The sequence below is a fragment of the Pogoniulus pusillus genome, chromosome 8, assembly GCF_015220805.1.
Source record: "Pogoniulus pusillus isolate bPogPus1 chromosome 8, bPogPus1.pri, whole genome shotgun sequence".
NCBI lineage: Eukaryota > Metazoa > Chordata > Aves > Piciformes > Lybiidae > Pogoniulus > Pogoniulus pusillus.
In genome coordinates this window covers 16,895,319-16,915,879 of record NC_087271.1, presented here as the reverse complement: position 1 = coordinate 16,915,879, position 20,561 = coordinate 16,895,319, and the positions used below count along the sequence as shown (strand labels likewise).

General features: G+C 41.8%; 1 protein-coding gene across 5 annotated transcripts in view; it reads left to right on the top strand.

Moving 5' to 3' along the window:
• TUT4 (terminal uridylyl transferase 4) overlaps positions 1-20,561 on the top strand; it is a 46,552-nt gene that overhangs the window by 10,474 nt on the left and 15,517 nt on the right. For all 5 annotated transcript variants that reach the window (XM_064147386.1, XM_064147389.1, XM_064147388.1 and 2 more), the window contains exons 4-18: positions 4,078-4,194; positions 6,456-6,633; positions 9,603-9,691; positions 10,404-10,455; positions 11,267-11,336; positions 12,301-12,427; positions 13,330-13,449; positions 13,821-14,042; positions 14,175-14,349; positions 16,234-16,976; positions 17,491-17,641; positions 18,165-18,251; positions 19,010-19,113; positions 20,000-20,057; positions 20,151-20,254. In XM_064147386.1, the coding sequence (XP_064003456.1) occupies positions 4,078-4,194; positions 6,456-6,633; positions 9,603-9,691; positions 10,404-10,455; positions 11,267-11,336; positions 12,301-12,427; positions 13,330-13,449; positions 13,821-14,042; positions 14,175-14,349; positions 16,234-16,976; positions 17,491-17,641; positions 18,165-18,251; positions 19,010-19,113; positions 20,000-20,057; positions 20,151-20,254 (2,397 nt within the window). The remainder of the gene's footprint in view (positions 1-4,077; positions 4,195-6,455; positions 6,634-9,602; positions 9,692-10,403; positions 10,456-11,266; positions 11,337-12,300; positions 12,428-13,329; positions 13,450-13,820; positions 14,043-14,174; positions 14,350-16,233; positions 16,977-17,490; positions 17,642-18,164; positions 18,252-19,009; positions 19,114-19,999; positions 20,058-20,150; positions 20,255-20,561) is intronic.

Below are 20,561 nucleotides of genomic sequence, written 5' to 3'. Positions count from 1 at the left end.
ATTTATCAGACAAAAAATGAAATGAGTGGCTGCTTTCATTAGCATCACCATGTTTCTGGTTGGGTAGTATTTCTGCTAGAGCCTGTTACTTCTGTTTCTTTCTTCTTTATAATCACTTTAGTGATCCAAGGTATTCCCAGCAGCTGACTAGTCATTCCTTGTGGCAGATAATATTGGTTGGAAGCTTAATGCTCCTTTTGTGGCACACACAGCCTTTGGAGAGCAGTATTTTTGAATTCTGCAGACCTAAAGGTTTACAGTTCAAATACACATCTAAGATGTTCTAGAAGCTATGGTCACCTGGAAACTCAGAATAGAGAGTCAGAAGGAACTTTGCTCTATCTTCAGACTTCCATCAGTCCAGGTCAGGTATGTTGAACACGACTCATTGAATGTGTTCTTCGTCCAGTCAGACTTGAAAGTCAGTCTAGGCAACTCAGAAGTATGGAAGTGTTACAGCATTTTAATCCCTTGTATCTTGTCCTGGGAAAACAAACCTAAGTTAATGACTTTCTTCTACACACTTAAAGGTCATTGCCATGCCTGTAGTCTTACTTTCTGTAGACTCACTCTTATTCTTTGGTGTAGGAGCTCATTCTTGTTGCATTTCTGTAGGCATCTGCCATGTGACTGATATCCAAAAGTGGCAATGCATTTTCAGCTGAGGTCTTACACACAAAGAGGAAAACTGACTTCATCTGTCTGATCAGGATCTTTGCTTTCTTTAGCAGCAGTAGGATGTTGGCTTGTAGTTTGACCAGCAGAGCTCCCCCATATCCGTTTTGCGTAAGAAATACCAGGTGTTCCCAGCCCCGTGTTATTTGCAGTTCATAATCTCTAAGGAGGAATGATACTTTGGTTTGGTATTACTTAATTGCAGCTTATTTAGTCCATTTCTCTTCTTTGTTGGGATCACTGAATTGGCCTTATGTCTTCTGTAGTTCCTCCCATCCTCCTGTTTGTCACAGCTGTAGTCAGCACACCCTCTGCTGCATTTCCTAAGTCTTCAACAAACCTCATCAGGACCCTGTTGAAAAATCCTTCACACATACTTTTAGAATGGTGGTGAACCAGTCTTTGCATGTGTGCTCTGAGGCCAGTGAGCAGTTCTGCTCCCACTTTTCAGTTCTTAGTATTTATGGTCTCTGAGACTGATACTATGACAAGTGACAAAACCTTTGTCAAATTCAAGCTACAATATCTGCTGCTGCTGCTTCCTCAAGCCCTATGGCTTTTTCTTTGAAAATGCAGCCCTAAAATCCGTTCAGTGCAGTTTGTTTCTAGCAGATGAGTTTCTCAGCTATGAGCTACTGTTGTGTTTATTACTAATTTCAGTTTATTAGAGTATTTTTCTGGGTGCTAATTCTGACTGGTCTTCAATTCCTTGGCTCATCCTATTTAGCCTTTCCATTCTCTGTAAGGTCTTTAAAATACAGCTGGCTCTGAGTTGCTTTAATTCCCTGAGGGGAAGTTGGTCTAGATGACCTTTGGAGGTCCCTCCCAACCCAGATGGTTCTGGGTGATTCTGTGAATATCCAAGCACAAATTTCATGAGGCCTGGCTTGTTAGGATGCATCTGTCTTAAGTAGTAGTCCCTAGCTTTTTTTGTCATGCTGTTTTGAGTTATTGCCCATTTCACTGATGTTAAGAATTAAATGATTTTAAAAGGCCTTACACAATTCAGCCTTTGTGGTAGAGTGGCCTAACACAGAGCTGCCAGTCAGCATTGTAAATACCCAGTTCTCAACAGTACTGCTACTCCTGACCTACACTCACTTTTTGAAGAGCGGTAGAAGATTTCATCTACTTAAATCATCAACTGTTGAACATCTGAAGCTTCCAAGCTAGCCAGGAGTAATGGTCTGTAAGCTGTTTTCCAAATGGATGCTGAATTTCATCTTCATAGAGTCACAGAATTGTCAGGGTTGGAAGGGACCTCAAGGATCATCATTCCAACCCTCCTGCCATGGGCAGGGACGCTACACACTAGATCAGCTTGCTCAGAGCCACATCCAGCCTGGCCTTAAAAACATCCAGGGATGAGGCTCCCGCCACCTCTCTAGGCAACCTTTTCCAGTGTCTCACTACCCTCATGGTGAAGAACTTCTTCCTAACCTCTAATCTACATCTGCCTTCCTGTAGCCTGGATCCATTCTCCCTAGTCCTTTGACTACCTGACACCCTAAAAAGTCCCTTCCCAGCTTTCTTGTAGCCCCCTTCAGATACTGGAAGGCCACAATAAGGTCTCCTTGGAGCCTTCTCTTCTCCAGGCTGAACAATCCTAGTGCTCTCAGCCTGTCTTCACAAGAGAGGAGCTCCAGCCCTCTGATCATCCTCGTGGCCCTTCTCTGGACACGTTCCAGCACGTCCATATTCTTCTTGTAACAGGGACTCCAGAACTGGACACAGTGCTCCAAGTGAGGTCTCAGGAGAGTGGTGCAGTGGGACAGAATCACCTCCCTCTGCCTGCTGGCTACACTTCTCTTGATGCAACCCAGGATCTGCTTGGCTCACTGGGCTGCAGGAGCACACTGGCACACTGGTGGCTCATGTTGAGCTTCTCATCCACCAGCATTCCTTCAGAGCTGCTCTCAAGCTACTCGCTGCCCAGACTATATCAGCACCTGGGGTTGCCCTGACCCACATGCAAGACCTTGCAGGGTCTTGTCTTAGTAGGTACCTGCCTCACAGAAAATAAGGGTGAAGAGAATTAGTACTAAAAGCATAATGGGCTTTATTTTAGAGTGATATTTACTTTGCATTTGGACAGTATCAGTGGTTTGTTTTTTTTTCACAAGAGCTCATACTCAGTAAGTGGAAGAAACTTGCCCAAGTTTTGCAGTGGTTTAGGTTTCCATATAGTAAGCTAAATTTAACTGATTTAGTTAGTCCATTTACTGTCTTTGAATGGTGTCTGTTCATTCACTGATATGTCATTGTTTAAACATCTAGTGCTTTTCATTGTACTTTTGGGGTTTAATAAATACAGATATAGTAGAATTAGGATAAAAATGCTGTTGGCCTTTTTCTTTCCCAGTTACAAATTGGTAGCAGTTATTGGAAAAAAAGCAAATACGTCTGAAGGAAGACTAAGGCATTTTGTTGGGGCCCTTTGTCTGTTCAGTGAGCCTATCAAAAGGTTTCCAGTGTCCATGGCTGTTTTTGATTATCACAAGACAATACAACTCCAGGATGAGACAGGTTAAAGTCCAACATTTGTGAACAAGCCTTCATCTTGGCAGAGCTGGTTCTTTTTGCCTTTTAGTCTTGTGGCTCTCAGTGATTTCTTGGTTGAATAAACTGCACAGTATCTGCTCTTGGACCCTAGGAAATCAATGATTCCCCAGCCCCCACTCTTAGTATCTCCTGAGGCTTGGCTGCTTCTTAGATTCTCAGGGGGCTCCCAGGAGGCAGCTTTCCATTTGCCTACTTCTTCTCTCCCAACCTTTCTGTACAAAAAGGTGCTTGTTCTGCATGCCTCTCAAAGTATTTATCACGATGGAATGATCTTTCCTTTCTCAGAGGGTTCCTCATTATCCAGAGTAGAGTTGCTAGCAGGTCAGACACTGGTTCTCTTCCTCCTTTTTGGCCAGCTGCACCATTTGGACTGGAACAAAACCTGCAGCACTTGCAGAGTGTTCTGGGAATGTGCTGGGTGGGCAAACAGCAACACCATCTGCGAGAACATGGAAGGAGGATAAGGTGATGAACACTTCTCATTTTTCTCATCAGAGAGAGCAGGATATGTGCTGAGATTTCATAAATCCGTAGTTATTAAAAGCTTGAGCTGACAAGGGAATGGCTTCCTGGCCTTTAGGTCAGCCTGAGGAGGCGGAAGCTCTCAGTCTTTGGTGTGAAGTGTCACACTCAAGGCAGCTCACTCTCCTTCCTCACTTTCCCCACATGTTGTGCTGGTAGCAATCCACTTCGACTGTTTTTTGAAGATTGATTGTTGTTGGCAAAGCACCTTGAGGAGGGATCTGTAATTGTTACATCTGGGTTATGACTTGTAGAAGTTAGTTTTTCAGACACCTTTGGCAGAATATTCTGGTTTAATCTCTGGCCCTTTGTCCCCAGCGCTCCCCAGAATACACCAACTGTCAGTACCTGTGCAAGCTCTGCTTAGTTCACATTGAGAACATCCAAGGAGCTCACAAGCACATTAAAGAAAAACGACATAAGAAGAATATAATGGTAAGTGAACAAACAAAGGTCTGTTTGTTTTGGTGCTGGGTAAGAGATTCACAGATTTCTGTTGTTCTTTTTTCTGTTTGAGAGGAAGGGCTTGATAATCTGCCCAGACAGTGAGGTCGTTGCTTCTGAATTACAGTCTCCAGGTAACTTGGGTGAGAAACATTTAAATATTCCATGTATTCCAAAAAAATCACATTGTTGGTAGCAGGCCCTGCAGGGATCAGGTGTTATGTCTGGAGTGAAAAAAGAGAGGTAAAGCATGGAAGGATTCAGTTCTCAAGGTGACAGCATCTCCACTTGTCCTCAGATAGATTTGTGCTGAGTGCCACAGGACAGCCATTGGGGTGTGTAGCTTCCTTGGTGTCCTTGTGACATACACCCATTCACAGCTCCACCTGTGACATACATGGCTATCAAAGGAGCTTAGCAGCAGCTCTGGCATCCTCACTCAATTAAAAACACAAAGTGGTAACTTGATAAACCCCGCAGCCCTTCAAAGTGCACATTTCTCACAGAATCACAGAAACATCCAGGTTGGAAAAGCCCCTCTGGATCAGCAGGTCCAAACTATAACCCTACTTTACAAGATTCACCTTAAACCGTATGCCCAAGCACCACATCCAAATGACCCTTAAACACATCCAGGGTTGATGACTCAACCACCTCCCTGGGCAGCTCATTCCAGTGCCTGACCACTCTCTCTATGAAAAACTTCTTCCAAATGTCCAACCTAAACCTACCCAGTCTCAGCTTGAGGCCATTCCCCCTTGTTCTGTCTTGTGTTATCTGTGAGAATAGATCAACAGCAGCCTCTCCATAACATCCCTTCTATTAGTTGTAGACAGCCATGAGGTCTGCCCTCAGCCTCTTCTTTTTCAAACTAACTATCCCCAGCTCCCTCAGTTGCTCCTCCTGTGATTTATTCTCCAGGCTCTTCACCACCTTTGTTGCCCTCCTCTGGACCCACTCCAGCACCTCCACACCTGTCTTGTATTTTGGTGCCCAATACTGAACACAAGGTGTGGCCTCAGCAAAGCAGAGTACAAGGTGTGGCCTCACCAAAGCAGAATACAAAGGGACAGTCACCTCCCTTCTCCTGCTGGCCATAGCATATTTAATTAAGGCCTTTGGCCTTCTGTGCCACCTGGGCACACTGCTGACTCATATTCAGCTGCCTGTCTATTACAACCCCCAGATCCCTTTCTGCCAGGCAGAAGTTTATCTGCTGAGAGTTAGCCAAATGTTTTCACCCTGGGCTGTGTTCTCTTAGTGCTTAATTATTTCACAGTTATTATTTCTTTCTGTTGTCACATATTTCATTTTGTTGATAAATTTGTGAAACCAGCAGTTGTTGTGCTTAGTGACTTGACATACCTGACACATTTCCTGCTGTTGAATTGAATTTATTATAATCTGAGGCACAAAAAAAATCACCTTATAACAGAAGCTGCTTAGACTGCAATGGGACTCAACTTACCAAAATTTCTTGGGAGCTATGAATACTTTTTCTATCTCTGATATCTTCCTTTCAAGAAAAATCCAGTCTAAAAAAAATCTCTGTCTCTAGCAAACCTTATCTCAGTTACTTTTGTTCTGTGGGAACAATTACAGCTTTTCACAGAATCACAGAATGTCAGGGTCTGGAAGAGACCTCAAAAGATCATCTAGTCCAACCCCCATACAAGGGGAAGATCACCTATACCAGATCACAGGACCACAGGATGTTAGGGGTTGGAAGGGACCCAAGGAGATCATCAAGTCCAACGCCCCTGCCAGAGCAGGACAATACTATCTAACACAGATCACAGAGGAACACATCCAGACAGGCCCTGAAAGTCTCCACAGAAGGAGACCCCACAGCCTCTCTGGGAAGCCTATTCCAGTGCTCTGTTGACCCTTGCTGTAAAGAAGTTCTCTCTTGTGTTGAGGTGGAACCTCTTTTGCTGTAATTTCATTCCTTGCATGAATTCTGTTTCAGAACTGTCAGAAAATGTGATTCAGGAATGCAGCCGAGCATATCTCCTGCCTTGCTTCCAGCTGTAGAGTAACACCTTCTCTTTTAAACACTGAGCATCTCCTGGCATTTCTGTGAGCCACTAGACTAGGCAGAGTTCCTGCCTTAGCAAGCATTTGTTCAGGATACTGTATGAATAGGAGAACACAAGAAATCAAGCACTGCATTCCTACAACTTGGCAATAGTAGGAGATAACTTTTTTCTCTTAAAATATCACTTTTTTCCTTTTTTCATCCAATTATTCAGGAAAAACAAGAAGAAAATGAGCTGCGTGCCCTGCCACCCCCCTCTCCTGCCCAGCTGGCTGCTCTGAGTTTTACACTGCTTGAGGCAGCAAATGAACAAGGCATATGTGATGAGGACTTCAGAATTCGTCAGGAGATTGTGAATGAGATGGAAAAGATAATCCAGCAGCCCTTACCAGGTACTCAGTGTTCTCCCTTTGCTTTAAGTGAAAGCTGTTCTTTTCCTCTATGTGTATGTACGTTTTGATAATGAAAAGTGAATGAATACATCTGTGGTTATTTTTATGTTCTGCATTGTTAAGGTATCTTGACACTTTAACAGTTGATTGAACTGGCAGTTGATTGAAAAGGAGCTGACAAAGCTACAAAATTAGGAAAATATGATTTGACTTAATTTTATTTCTTTTGTGGTATGTGTTAGTGAAGCTATTGATCCTCTTTTTAAAATTATGATTTCTGATGAAGGTTGGAAATTCCCAGGCCACAAAATACTTCCTTCCTAGTCATGTTTAAAGCCTCAGCCAGGAAGGATCTCCTACAGATTCTCTCCCTACAGACCTATCCACCTGTACTTTACCAAACCTTATTCAGTATCTGTGGCTGATAGAGTTTGATTTTTTTTTTCAACTGCACTTGAATAAACTAATATAAATGTAGCAGGAATTAATTGAGAAGGAACACAAAATCTGTTGTTTTTTCCTACCTGTCCTTCAGTTGTTCATAACATCTTGCATGGCAGACAAAAGTTGCATGAGGCCATTGTGGTTTTGTGTTTTTTTTCAAAGCATAGTTTTCGGAAACAAAAACTAAACCTCATGTAGGAGTGATTTCAGTGAGCATATGGGACACAATTGTGATCTGAAATATTTGCAGGTACTAATGAATAACTGCTTATTAAAATAATCCATTAGAGCCATTAAGAGACATTTCTTCTCATCTGTATTTGTGGTTGATGTATCCTAAAATTCAGAGAGGTTTACTTTGAGGGCAGCAAAGTCCCTTAAATTGATCAAAATATTACATTTGTTTAACTACCTTACCTGCCTTTTTTTTTGATTGTGTGCTTTAAGCTGATTACTAATAAGATTTGGTAAAACAAAAGGCTTTGAACAGGTTAAATTCTCAGTCCTGTTTTTCTGCTTCAGTGGGTCAGTAGAGTTCAGTGCTTTATTAGAGTTTCTAAGCATTGTCTGGCTAAGTTGAAGGGTCATCTCCCTCCCACTTGCCATTTAGAGTGCAGTAGGACATATTAAAGATGCACATCCAATTTGTGCTGCTGTTGGCAAATAAAATAATACAAATGGTACAACATTAAGATCATCTTTGGTGTTTCCGTCTTTGCGCTGATATCCCATCAGTTCCTGTAGTTGATTTACTGCATTTGGAGAGCTGACTTTTGGAGCTGCAGTAACCCTGTTGTTACGTTAACAATGATTTGAGTTTTGGTGAATCTGAGCTCATTGACATAACCCAAGTTTCCAAACTTGTGATTTCATGTCTGTTGAAACTGGCTTGATTTTATTTTACAAATACCTTCTGTTTTCCTTTCTCTATGCAAATGCAGTAGTAAGATTTGATTTGTTTGCTGCAGGATGGTTAGCTTTCCTTCTGGGAGCTGTATTAAATCTCTGCTTGAACAGGAGGTGCTGAGTAGAACAGGAGCTTGTAGGGTGGAGATTTGCAAATCTGCTTGTTCTGTAGCATTGCCTCTTAGTGCAAGCTTCAGCTCTGACAGGCTGCTGAGTTTTCCACTGCTGGTGTATTAGCATAAGATGAAGCAGAGAGAATTACTAGTTTCACAAAAATACTCATGAAATTACTGTGTTAGTGAGCTGGTTGACTTGTTTGAATTGAGGAAGTAATGTGGAGGTGTAGTAGTAGTGGAGAGAGCCTATAGTAGGCTATAGTAGTAACAATTGTTACTCTGCTTTGCAAAGCCTGATGTGGTTTAGTGAATGTGTTTTCTAGGTTGTAAACTAGGGGAAAAAAATAATAGATGCACAGTGTAGAAAACAGGATGTGCTGATATGATTTTCTCCTGAGGAAAAAAATGTTACTACTCTGAAAAGCCATAGGAAATTGTGGCAGAAGATTGTTGTTGTTTACCCTACAGGAATTAATTTTGAGAGGGCTAATTTCTAAGTAGTGAAAAATATAGAAAGGTTTGCTTGAAGCTGTGTATGTGTAAGATTTGTTTTATCTTTTAAGAACTATTTTGTTCTTTTTGAGAGAGTTTGGTCAGCAGAGAAATGAAAGTACTAGGGAAGAACACAAGGAAAAGCCTCTTCATTGTGAGACTGGTTCAACACTGTCATAGATTGCCTCTCCCTCCTTGAAGAGTCAACTGGTCATAGTTCTGGGCAGCCTGCTTGAGCAGGGTGTTAGGTTTGGAAGGGATGAGAACAGCCTCAATTCTCATCTGACATAAATACATCAGAGTCCTAATCTGTATTACAGGAAAGTTTTCATCTACAAAACTTCTGTCATGAAGTGGGATAAATGATTGTTTGTGGAGTAGGATGACCTTTCTCAAGATGTTAGTACTGAATAGTTTTAGTGAGTTTAGATCTGTTATACGTCTTTGCAGGTGAGGAGCAGTGTTAACTACAAACCCGTTCAGTGGATACTGTGCTTTGTGTCTTGAATTACAGTGGAGTTATGTTTTGTATGCATGTTTTGGAATGAAGTGTGCACAGGAACTTGCTAATGAAATGAACAAATCTTAGTGCCTATGAAAAACTTTGTGACAGAAGTGTGTGAGGCAACAAAGAATTCTGAAAGTAGCTGCCTGCTGCAAGGTCATCAAGCTGGACTTAACAGCTATTAAATAACATCCTGCACTGGGACAGTGACAGTTGTGACTGGTTTATGCTTAATTTTATATTAATAACACACAAAACTAAACCTGTATTGCAAAAATACTTCCCAAAGAGCTTGAAAAATCTAGGATACTTGGCAGTTATACTGTTAGAATGATCCCTTTTCCTGTGGTGCTGTCTTATGGAAATAACTAAGTCTTCACAGGAGTGAGGAAGGACTTCAGTAATTAATCTGGGAATACCACTTGGGAGGTGCATTGTCTGAAGCACAGTATACACCCTTCATTAAGAAATAATGATGCTAAATTATGCCATTTCTCTCTCTGCAGACTGTTCACTGAGGATGTATGGCTCTTGTTTAACCAGATTTGCTTTTAAGAACAGCGACGTTAACATTGATATCAAATTCCCACCCAAGGTGTGTATGTGTTCATTTGTATTAAATAAGTCGGGGCTTTAAACTGAGGACATCAGCCTTACGTGTCTACTCCATGACCTTCATCTTCTCTAGAGGCATACAGTACTAGAGTAGCACAAAGCATACAAGCTTTGATAGGTGTCACTTGTGCTGTGAATTGAGTGGATAAAGTTTGCATTGCTTGGTAGATAACTTTAATTCTGGGGGGGGTGGGCAGTCGTACATCAGCCTTTTTGGTGGTTGAGTTGTTGGAGTAAGCATTGAAGCAATATGGCAATAGGTGGCTCTGGAGAAGTGTACTTTTATATGCTGGTGATTCAGACAGTAAAATCTCGTAGGTCCCCCACCTCATTTTAAAGGTGGCTAAACACTTCTCCATGTAGGTTTTATTCACTTGCAAGTAGCTCTCACCCAGTTCTCTGTGGTACAGTACTGCTGCAAGGCACTGCAGCTTCCCTTTAAAAACTGAGACTGGTTCAATTTTAGTGTGGTACTGGCAGCACAATTCTCTTTAGAAGCAGTGATGTATGTTGACACTGAAATGATTTTCATGGTGCAAACAGATATAGTTAACTTGTTGATGAGTGCTGACACCTGAATCCACTTCTGTGAAAAAAACATATTGCTGCTTTTTGTGTAGTTAGGGTTTTAAAGTGTGAAATAAACCAGGCTGGTCTGAATAACGTCATCTGCTCTAATTTTGGCATTTCAGATGAGTCAGCCAGATGTTCTGATACAGGTGCTTGAAATCTTGAAGAGCAGTGGTGAGTTCTAGTTGATCCTCATTTTTATTTAGTTAACATTCCAGCTGCTGTTCACTTGGGTTTGGGCCTTATTTTTCTAGAAATTTGCAAAAATGAGTTAGCTTTCTACCAAAGTGTCTGAGCTTTTTTTAGTGTGATTTTTCTGAATACCAATGCTTGTGTAAGTGAGATATGAGAAGCTACAGCCGGAGTCCAGCTCAGATTGCTAGAATCATTTGGAGTGGTGTTAGAGGCCATGTGAAAAAGCATTTCACTTTGAAGATAAATTCTAAGCAGTAAATCCAAAAGCCATTTTCAACTCAAGTGTGAGACTGTTACAATACTTCTGAAACTTGCAGCAGCTGTGTTTTGTCAGCAGGTCATCTAACTCTGACAGCTCTTCAAGCAAGTCACACAAAGTAGCATTGCATTTTTGATCCTTCAGGAAGCGTTGGTAGGTCAGGTCCTGAAGTGGTTCTCAGACTATCCTGGTGGTTTGTCAGAGATTCAGTTTTGTGTCTTTCAAATGTTATCAAGACAAAAATGATTTTAGAAGATAAGCCAGCCCAGTTTGAAGAGTTTTCCTTTATTTTTTAATTTTTTCCTGCTGGCTGCATCTGCTACTGCTGGTGACCAACAAAAATAACCAGAAAATATTACTTACTGCACAGCTGTGGTCAGCTATGGTGCAGCTGTGCTGCAGCTGCACTTAATTTAAGTTGTTCTGTGAAAGTGTGCTCTCAGTGTCATAGATTTAAAGACTCATTCGGGAAGTCTGTAAAAGGCTTTCATACATTGTGCTGTCTGTTTGTTTTCTTTTCTCCTTGCTTAGCTGTCTACTCAGATGTGGAGTCAGATTTCCATGCGAAAGTTCCTGTTGTCTTTTGCAAAGATGTTAAAAGGTACACATCTGTTCTACTGTGCTCCTTCATGGCAGGTGCTGGCCTACACTGCTGACAGGAAGTGTCCCTGTAACATTTAGCTCACAGTCATGGGCAAGGGGATGAGCACTTGCTCAGACACAAACCCACAATCTAGAAAGCAAGCTTAGCTTTGGTTTTGTGCTTCACAGAGCTCATTAGGTGTAGGAGTCTGAAAATAACAGTTCTGCATAGGGTTAACATTGAGGAAAAGTGGAATGATTTTGAGTTGACAGTTAACATTTCCCCCAGCACTTCAATCCAAGACTTAAAAAACATTTTGTAAGCTGCACACTGCCAGAAAGGACACATCAGCTGACCAGCTCAGTAAAAATCCAAAATGAAATGGGGTTGTTGTGTGCTGGCCATACTGCTCTGACTGCCTAGAGCTAAGTGACTGACTCTCCACGGAGGTAAAACCCAACAAGGGTTGGTTGATCTTTCCCTCTCTTTGTAGATCATGCAGATGCCTTCAGAGTACTAAGAGTGAAAATAATGATTCTGAGAAGCAAACCATGAGTTTTTAGAGAAGCCATTTTGTGGGCTCATGACTGTTAGTGTGCAGCAGGCCTGGAGTTTTTATTGATTGATTGATTGATCAATTATTTATTTGGTATGTGGAGAATGTACATAGAGTTTGAGTTGTGCGAGATTGCACAATAGATTAGTGGCAGAAAGAGAAAATCCTTAATGCTGTTTTGTATTTTTGGATGTAACGAACATTTGTAAGTTCTCAATCCAACTGATGCACTGATAGTAAAAACAAAAAAAAAGTTTGCATGTTCTGTAAGTTGTGTTTAAAAAGTTTGGGTTTTTACATAGGGAGGCACTGATGGGTGTTTTTATTATGGTGGATGTGATGTCTCCCTTCCTGTATTCCCCAAGCATCAGCTGTATACACCAAGGCAATAACCTTGTTTTATCTGTTTTCCATTTCTAATTACAGTGGTTTGACATGTAAAGTAAGTGCTAGGAATGATGTGGCTTGCCTTACAACTGACCTACTGGCTGCCCTTGGGAAACTGGAGCCTGTCCTTATTCCCTTGGTTTTGGCTTTCCGCTACTGGGCTAGAGTAAGTTTCTAACTAGGGAAGAGAACTAAATATCTGTGTCTCCTTTTTGGAAGTGCTGCATACAATGTAATGTGTAACATCTTGGTAGAAAAGAGTTGCTGCCACTAGGTCACCTCTCACCTTAACAGGCTAGAATGAAAGTGAAGATTTTGGTGAGAATCACAACAACATCCAGGTTGGAAAAGCCCCTCAGGATCACCAAGTCCAACCTATAACCCTACTCTACAATATTCACTTTAAGCCATATCCCTAAGCACCACATCCAGATGACCCTTAAACACGTCCAGGGTGGGTGACTCAACGACCTCCATGGGCAGCTCATTCCAGTGCCTGAGCACTCTCTCTGTGAAGCTTCCACTATTCTGTAAGGAAGCAATTACACTAATTGCTTAAAACTAGTTAAGTAAGCCTTAAATCCAGCTCAGCAGAGCAGTCTGGTCTTGCAAACCTTCAGTGTGACCTCAACAGGAGAGGAAAGTTAGCTTGCTCAAAAAGGGGCCTATCATACCCTGCAGTATTGCTTACAGATGTCAGCAACCATCATGGGAACCAAGTTGCAGTGGTCACAGCCAGCATTTAACTGTTGTGTTATTTAGCCCTGAAGCTGCTGCCAGGCCAGACTTGACTTAGAATCTCTTGGCTTTATTGAAAAATGAGTTGCATGGTATTAATTGTTGCTTGATTTAGCGAGATTTTTTCTTACTGAAATTCGTGGTTTGCAACATGTAAGTAGCAGCAGTAAAAACTACAAAGAACTGTTCAAAGTCTGATAAGTTTCTCAAATTTCTCTTGAGTTCCTATAGAAGAGTATTACATTTCTGTAATACTTGCCCATTTATATTAGATTTGAAATGAAAATGCTGTTGCTACATCAGAAAAACATTTTTTTTATGCTCTTGCAGCTCTGTCACATTGACTGTCAGGCTGAAGGTGGAATTCCCTCATATTCCTTTGCCTTAATGGTGATATTTTTTCTTCAACAAAGAAAGCCACGGATTTTACCATCCTATTTGGGCAGCTGGGTAAGTGAGCTGGTAACACAGTCACCTTGTCCTTCAGCTCTTGGCATTATTTCTATGTTCTGTGCAGAACTGGATTGTGTAAGAAATTTGTCAGTGGGAAATATTGGTACCTGATCCTCGTGTGGCTTTGCTGCCTGATGATTCTGATGACCTTTAAGAAAAGGCAGCTGCTGCAGCCAGGGCTGTTGTGTCCTTCTGAATTTTGGAGACGGGACAAAACATTTTCTTTTTTAATTCTCTGCAGTGGTTTCTCTGACATCAGTTATACTTACAGAGGCTAAATACCACAATTGTCAGTGTTACCACTGGTGAAAGCATTTGGTTGTTTGTGTTGTATGCAGCATTATTTCAGAGACTTTAATTGTTGTTAGATTGAAGGCTTTGATTCAAAGAGACCAGATGACCACCAGCTGAAAGGTATAGAAGGAGAAGAGTTTGTACGGTGGGAGTACAAACCACCAACAAATGGTGCAGCAAAAAACTCCGTTGGAGCAGAAAGCAAAACTAAAGTTGAACAACAAAAAGGTGGTGGCAAGAAGGTAACAAACTCAGAAGTGGACAACCAGAGTAATGTGAAGGAGAAGCAAGGCAATGTAAGTGGCAGCTTCATTTCTTTGAGAAATACCCCTTGTGTTTTATCTTTAGACATTAATGTTGGGTGTAACCAGGGAACAAGGGATTTTTGTTTCTTACTGCAATTGAGCATTCTTGTCCCTGTGCTTCAGTCTGTCTTAGCATTCAGAACCCCTCACCAAGTTTCCCTGGGGCAGCTGTGGCTGGAGCTGTTGAAGTTTTACACACTGGAGTTTGCTTTGGAGGAGTATGTCATCAGTATCCGGGTCCAGGAGCTCCTCACCAGGGAGAACAAGAACTGGCCCAAGAGACGAATAGCCATTGAAGGTAGGGCAGTACCCTTTCCTGCTTCCTACACCATCATCTTTATTTAGCTGATGCTTACAGCCTTGTCATGAGAAGCCTGGATAATAAATTACATCAATAATTGGAGAAGAAGGACTTGTTTTTGGGGGGGTGTAATTTGTCAGCAATTTAATCTGCTTAAAGACAAATTTTCTGTTCGCTGCAATTGCTTGCGATTCCGACCCTTGAAATTCTAGGTGTAAGTTTCTTACCATTCTGGTCATGTTATTTCCATAAGCTGTTATTTATTGCTGTTCAACAACTCTACTATTACTATCTTCAGCACCCCTAGTTGCATTTCCAAAAGCACAATGTGTTTGGAATGTTACCAGCTAGCAGATTGCTTCCTCTGGCTCTAATGCAGTTTGAGCAAAGAGGTTAGCTCTGATCATGGCAAACTGGACCAAACCTATCACAGTGACACACACAACACCCTACCCCCCCCATCATTCTCCCTTTCTCTGTTGGAACCATTTCTATACTGGAAAATTGAATGGCTGTGCTTCAGGCCCTGGATGTTCTGCTAAGGAAGTGAGACCTTGTGAGTTTGCTGATAATACATACCCTGAATTAAGCATGGGGGGGAGAGAAAGGAAGAAAGAAAGGAAGTTACTTTGTCTGTTATAACTGGAAGATATCTATCTTTATTTTCTGTTCCTTAACAGAAAAGTGTGTAAACTATACTTGGAGGGGAAGTCACAGAGCAGTGCATCACTTTCTGAATTGCCTTAAGAGTAGAAAAATGGGGTATTCCAGGAAAGATAAAAAAACATCTCAGGTGATACTTTTATAAAAATATAAATCATGGGGTTTGGACTCTTTCTAGAGATGTTTATGAAGCAGCTTGACTGTAATGCAGATGAAATAATGGAGAGGAGAAATAGGTCAAAGAGAATTATAAAGACAGTTACTAAAGGTATATTGAACAATGATCAAGAAGGAAGAGTAAAAAGGAGAAAAGCAGGCAATGAATTGCTGAGGCACATGTTGAGAAGTGGGTCCTGAGACTTTAATTTTCACTTCCATTTCTCCAATCACTGTATCTAAAGTGTTTTAAATTATAGCTGTGTTTATCCAGGATGTGGGAAGCCTAAACCTGTAAGATGAAAGAGCAAATTATTGAGGAGGAATCAGGAAATCACTTCAAAAAGCAGACAGTTTGCTCATTCTGATACCTGTTACGGCTGGTCTGATTGTGTTGTTTCTCTTTGGTTTGGGGCTTTGGTTTTGGTTGTTTCTTGGGATTGTTGGTTTTGTTTTTTTTTCATGGAACTTTGTAACTGAAATGATGAAGTAACAAAATCTCAGTTTGATGCTATCTTCCCAGGCAAACTTGTAGCAACTATGCAAGTGCTCTTTGTACTTGGAAAACATGTTTGAGCTAGAAAAGCGCTAGGAAGGACTGAGAGTGAAACCTGGTGAGACTGGTTCATATAATCCTTACAGCATTACTGTTGCTCTTAGAGAAGTTAATTTCTTAAGGGAAGTGCAGATCCTTCCTGAGTGACGGGAGGAAACTTCAGACAGACCCACGTTTCTTTGGTCTTTGTGTGTTTATTTTGATTTCAGGTTTAGAAATTGGCCACCACACGATGGTCAGTGTGGCTGTGGATTGCTTTTTAAACAGCGCTGTGTAGAATGGTTTATGGTTGCCAGCCATTCCTAGCCACATGTGCGCTGTGTTTGCTGTGGAATGAGTCCAAAAGACCTCGTGGGCCCTGTGTTCTCTAAGGGTATCCAAATCCAATTCTGGCTTGTATTAGAGAATCTCTTTGTAACTGCAGTATCATAACTTAGGTATTTCAGTTGCTTTGGTGAAATGTAGAAATGAAAGATTTCTGATGGCATTGTTGTTTCTCTTCCTAGACCCTTTTGCACTAAAGAGGAATGTTGCACGGAGTCTCAACAGCCAGATGGTGTTTGAGTACATCCTGGAGCGCTTTAGGACGGCATATAAATATTTTGCCTGTCCACAAAGTAAAGATGGGATTAAATCCAAGCCAGACACAAAGAAAAAGGAAAAAGGGAAAATGAACAATAAGAAACCCACAAAGTCTGAAGAGCCTGTAGCCAACTGCTGCCTTCCACAAGGAGAGAAAATTGTGGATAAGCTCAATATAGGAAGTGGACGTAAGACACCAGAGAATGAACTTGAATGTAATGAGGTGGTAGAAGCTGTGGCCAACAGGTGTACTTCTAGGGACATGGACTCTGTGCTGCTGTCGACACTGGACTCTAGCTATGATGAAGACAAAGATGAAGCTTTATCCCTCCTTCCTAAGGAATGCTGTGAACTGAAGCAGGAATCGGTTACAGAGAGGGATGATGGAGAAACTTTAGTTTGTGCAACTGAAAGCGAGCTAAGCCACCACTGTAACTGCAGTGAACATCAGCCCTCTGACACGCATTCTATCAATGAACTTCCTGATGCTGAAAGTAGACAGGATTTGGGAACAGAGTCCTCTCAGAAGAGTCAGTGCACTGGCACACCAGCTACCTCACCCAACTGCAAAACACTGCTGGAAGCTTGTGAGCTCAAAGATGAAGGCAGGCTCTCTTCAGAAGAAATGCATTATGTGTTTGATAAGTTTATTTTGACTTCAGGAAAGGTAAGCTGTGCAAGTTCAGTGATAGTTGTGCGTCAGCTGTTACTTCCAAATCACTAGAGATAAGGGTGGATGGATGGTGGGATTCTCCTAGCCATTGTTTCACTTTCTCTTATGGGTGGTACTCTGTAGCCTTTTCAGAGTACCTGGGTCTCAGGGCTGCAAAACATGGGGCCTCTATTCATTGAGGCCTCTCTGCATTCAGATTCTGTTGCCTTCATCTTATTCAAAGTTTTCTACTTTGCAAAAAAAGCTCCCCACAACCTGGGTTTTATTTTTCCATTGGTTTATGTTTCCATTTTTGCACCTTCTGTAGAATTTCCAGTTGCTCTTATGAACTGGGATAACAAAATGCAGCCTCTTGAAAGGTGTTCTTCTGTTCTTTGCTGAGACTCTGTTGCTTTTCATGGGTTTTATGTTCTTGGTTGCATTGACTTAGATGGAAATGTTAGCTCTGTTGAATTACCTTAAAAGTAAAATGGCATTTGTGCACTCCCCTCTGCCCTCCCACCCCAAGCCACCAACTATAGTATGCAGCATCTGCAAACGGGATGGACATTCGAAAAATGACTGCCCAGAGGATTTCAAGAAAATTGATCTGAAACCATTGCCACCAATGACAGTCAGATTCCGGGAGATCCTTGATATAGTCTGCAAAAGATGTTTTGGTAAGCTGTGAAAGTGTTTGTACTCCACTGTAAACTCTGGTCTGGGAAAAAAGCAAAACCAAACCAAAGAAAAACCTCCAGGGGTGCGTTGTCCCCTCTGGGAAATTCATTGGGAAGAAACTCTGCCAGGTACCCAAAGCTATCAATTTTAATTCTCATGTAGGCCATGGTTGTAATATCAAATTCTTGTAACCATTTAAGAAACTAATATTACATAGGATTGCTGCCTGAGTTTGTAAAAAGTTACTCCTGTTCCCAAAAATTAGGGTCTTATTTTAATGCTATGGTGAGTTAACCTTGGCTGGATGCCAGATGCCTGCCAAGCCACTTGTGTGCTGGAGTAAGTACAAAGGAACCAGACAATTGAAATTAAACCCTGACAACTCTAATAATATCAGAAAGAGGAAAAGCTTGCAGTAAAGGAAAGTACATGTAACAAACAGGTATCCAATACTTGTACTAAACTGGAAAAGATTTTTGAGGTAGCTGAATTCCATGTAACTGTGTTTTAACTTGGTTTTAGATGAATTATCCCCTCCTTTATCTGAGCAACAAAACAGAGAGCAAATTCTGGCAAGTCTGGAAAGATTTATTCGCAAGGAGTATAATGGTAGGTACCAGTGGTAATGCCTTCTTCATTCCTGCTGGCCACAGCGTGAAGAGCACAGAATCATAGAATGCTTTGGGTTGGAAGGGACCTTTAAAGGTCATTTAGTCCAGCTCCTCTGCAGTGAGCAGGGACATAATTGGCTCATAACTGCTCATTTTCTTTGCTTAAAGCAGTGGCATCTCTTTCCCCTCTGTATGTAAATCTATCTTGTTAGCCTTCTGACAGGAACATTCCTCAGTTCTGTTCCATGGAAATGTCCCTTGAGTGAAGGAAGAGCTGCAAGAGAATCATGCAGATCCAGGACTATTGCAGCCAGGGCAAAAAAAGCCCTGGCGGGTTGGTGTTAGTGTTGCCTGGGTTGTGGGCCAGGTGCCAGTGTTCAAGTACCTTAGAAATCTTACTGAGCTGGTTGTCTTCTTTTATAAAATAGGCAAAAATATCTTACTACAGCGAGGGGAGTCCAGGCAGAGTTGGAGAGGGATTCTTTTTGTAGGTGTTGTGAAAAAGTGCTAACCCCCCAGGTCTTTGGAGTTGGAGTCCATTGCTTTGCCAAGAAGGTGACTGTTCTGCTGGTGCTGCCTGTGAACAGGGAGCTGTGAGCAGTGCTCCTTCCCCAACCGTGTCTGTGTTGTAAGCGCTCTCTTCAGGTTCACTTCTGATGGGCATCTACACATACTGGTTAGGCAGTATCCCCAAGGAAGCACTTGACCATTCAGCTGCAGAAGAACTTACCTGTTTTGGTCTGCTCTTTTGATCAGACAAAGCCAGACTTTGCTTGTTTGGTTCTTCAAAGAATGGGTTTGGATTTCGGGACAGTGATCTAGATATCTGCATGACTTTGGAAGGCCATGAAAATGCAGAGGTAAGAGTTTTGAAGCTGGTAACATTTACTGGGTTAAATTTGAGAAGTCTTTAAGGCTTCTTGGTTTAGTTAAGTTTTCTGTACGCAGAAGAAGTAGGATTTTGCTAATACCACACTGGCTCATTGCAATCTGAACATCTGAAGCAAAATTAGACTATTTAAATGCCCTTCAGACACACACCTCATGCACTGTAGATGTTCATATAAAGAATATGAGTCAAGTCACAGAATCACAGATACAGTCCCATTGGAAAAGCCCCTCAGGATCACCAAGTCCAACCAATATCCTTGTTATACAAGGTTAACCCTAAACCATATGCCCAAGAACCACATCCAAACGACTTTTAAACACATCCAGGGTTGATGATTCCACCACCTCCCTGGGCAGCTCATTTCAGTGCCTGACCACTCATGCTGGGAAAGTTTTTTTTCCTAATATCCAGTCTAAACTTACCCAGCTGCAGCTTGAGGCCATTCCCTCTTGTTCTACCACTAATTACCTGTGAGAAGGGACCAGCACCAACCTCTCCATAACCTTCTTTCAGGTAGCTGTAGAGAGCCATGAGGTCTCTTCAGCCTCCTCTTTTTCACTCTAATCATGCCCAGCTCCTTCAGTCACTCCTCATCGGATTTATTCTCTAGGCCCTTCCCCATCTTTGTTGCCCTCCTCTGCACTGGTTCCAGCACCTCCACATCCCTCTTGTAATGAAGTGCCCAAAACTGATCACAATAGTCGAAGTGTGGCTTCACCAGAGCAGAGTACAGCTGGCTACTGCTTCTTGTACCTAAACTTTTTCTCTATGAAACACGTATTTCATAGTAAGTGTGCTTGTTGGGGCAAAATCCATATTTGAACATCTGAAGATGTCATATTTGTTCTTCCTAGAAATTAAACTGTAAAGAAATAATAGAAGGCTTGGCAAAAGTTCTTAAGAAGCACCCAGGTAGGTGTTTAAAATATTACTTGGCTTGTATTTGCATTTACTATCTGTGTGGTTAATGGAAATGTTTTATGTACTAAAGTGTAACTTCCCCAGGTTTGAGGAACATCTTGCCTATAACCACAGCCAAAGTGCCTATTGTGAAGTTTGAGCACAGACGGAGTGGCTTGGAAGGGGACATAAGTTTATACAACACACTGGTGAGCATCTGCTTGGATTTGGGTTTGCATTCAAAGAAAGATCTTTAGTTCAGTGTAACTCACTCACATAAATGTTTGGGGAACCATTTTGAAATCAGAATTAAAATGGTGGTGTGTGTTTGGTTTGAGCTTTTACATTACTTAAATTCAGTGCCCCATGCCTACAGCCCAACCCAAGTGACTGTAGCCTGATGGCAGAGCAACAGCATGGCACACCAAGTGTTTCTGTGCACGCTCCTGCAGAGCTGGTAGTGCTGCACTCACTGGGGCCTTTCTACCAGCTCAACCCAAGTGACTGTAGCCTGAT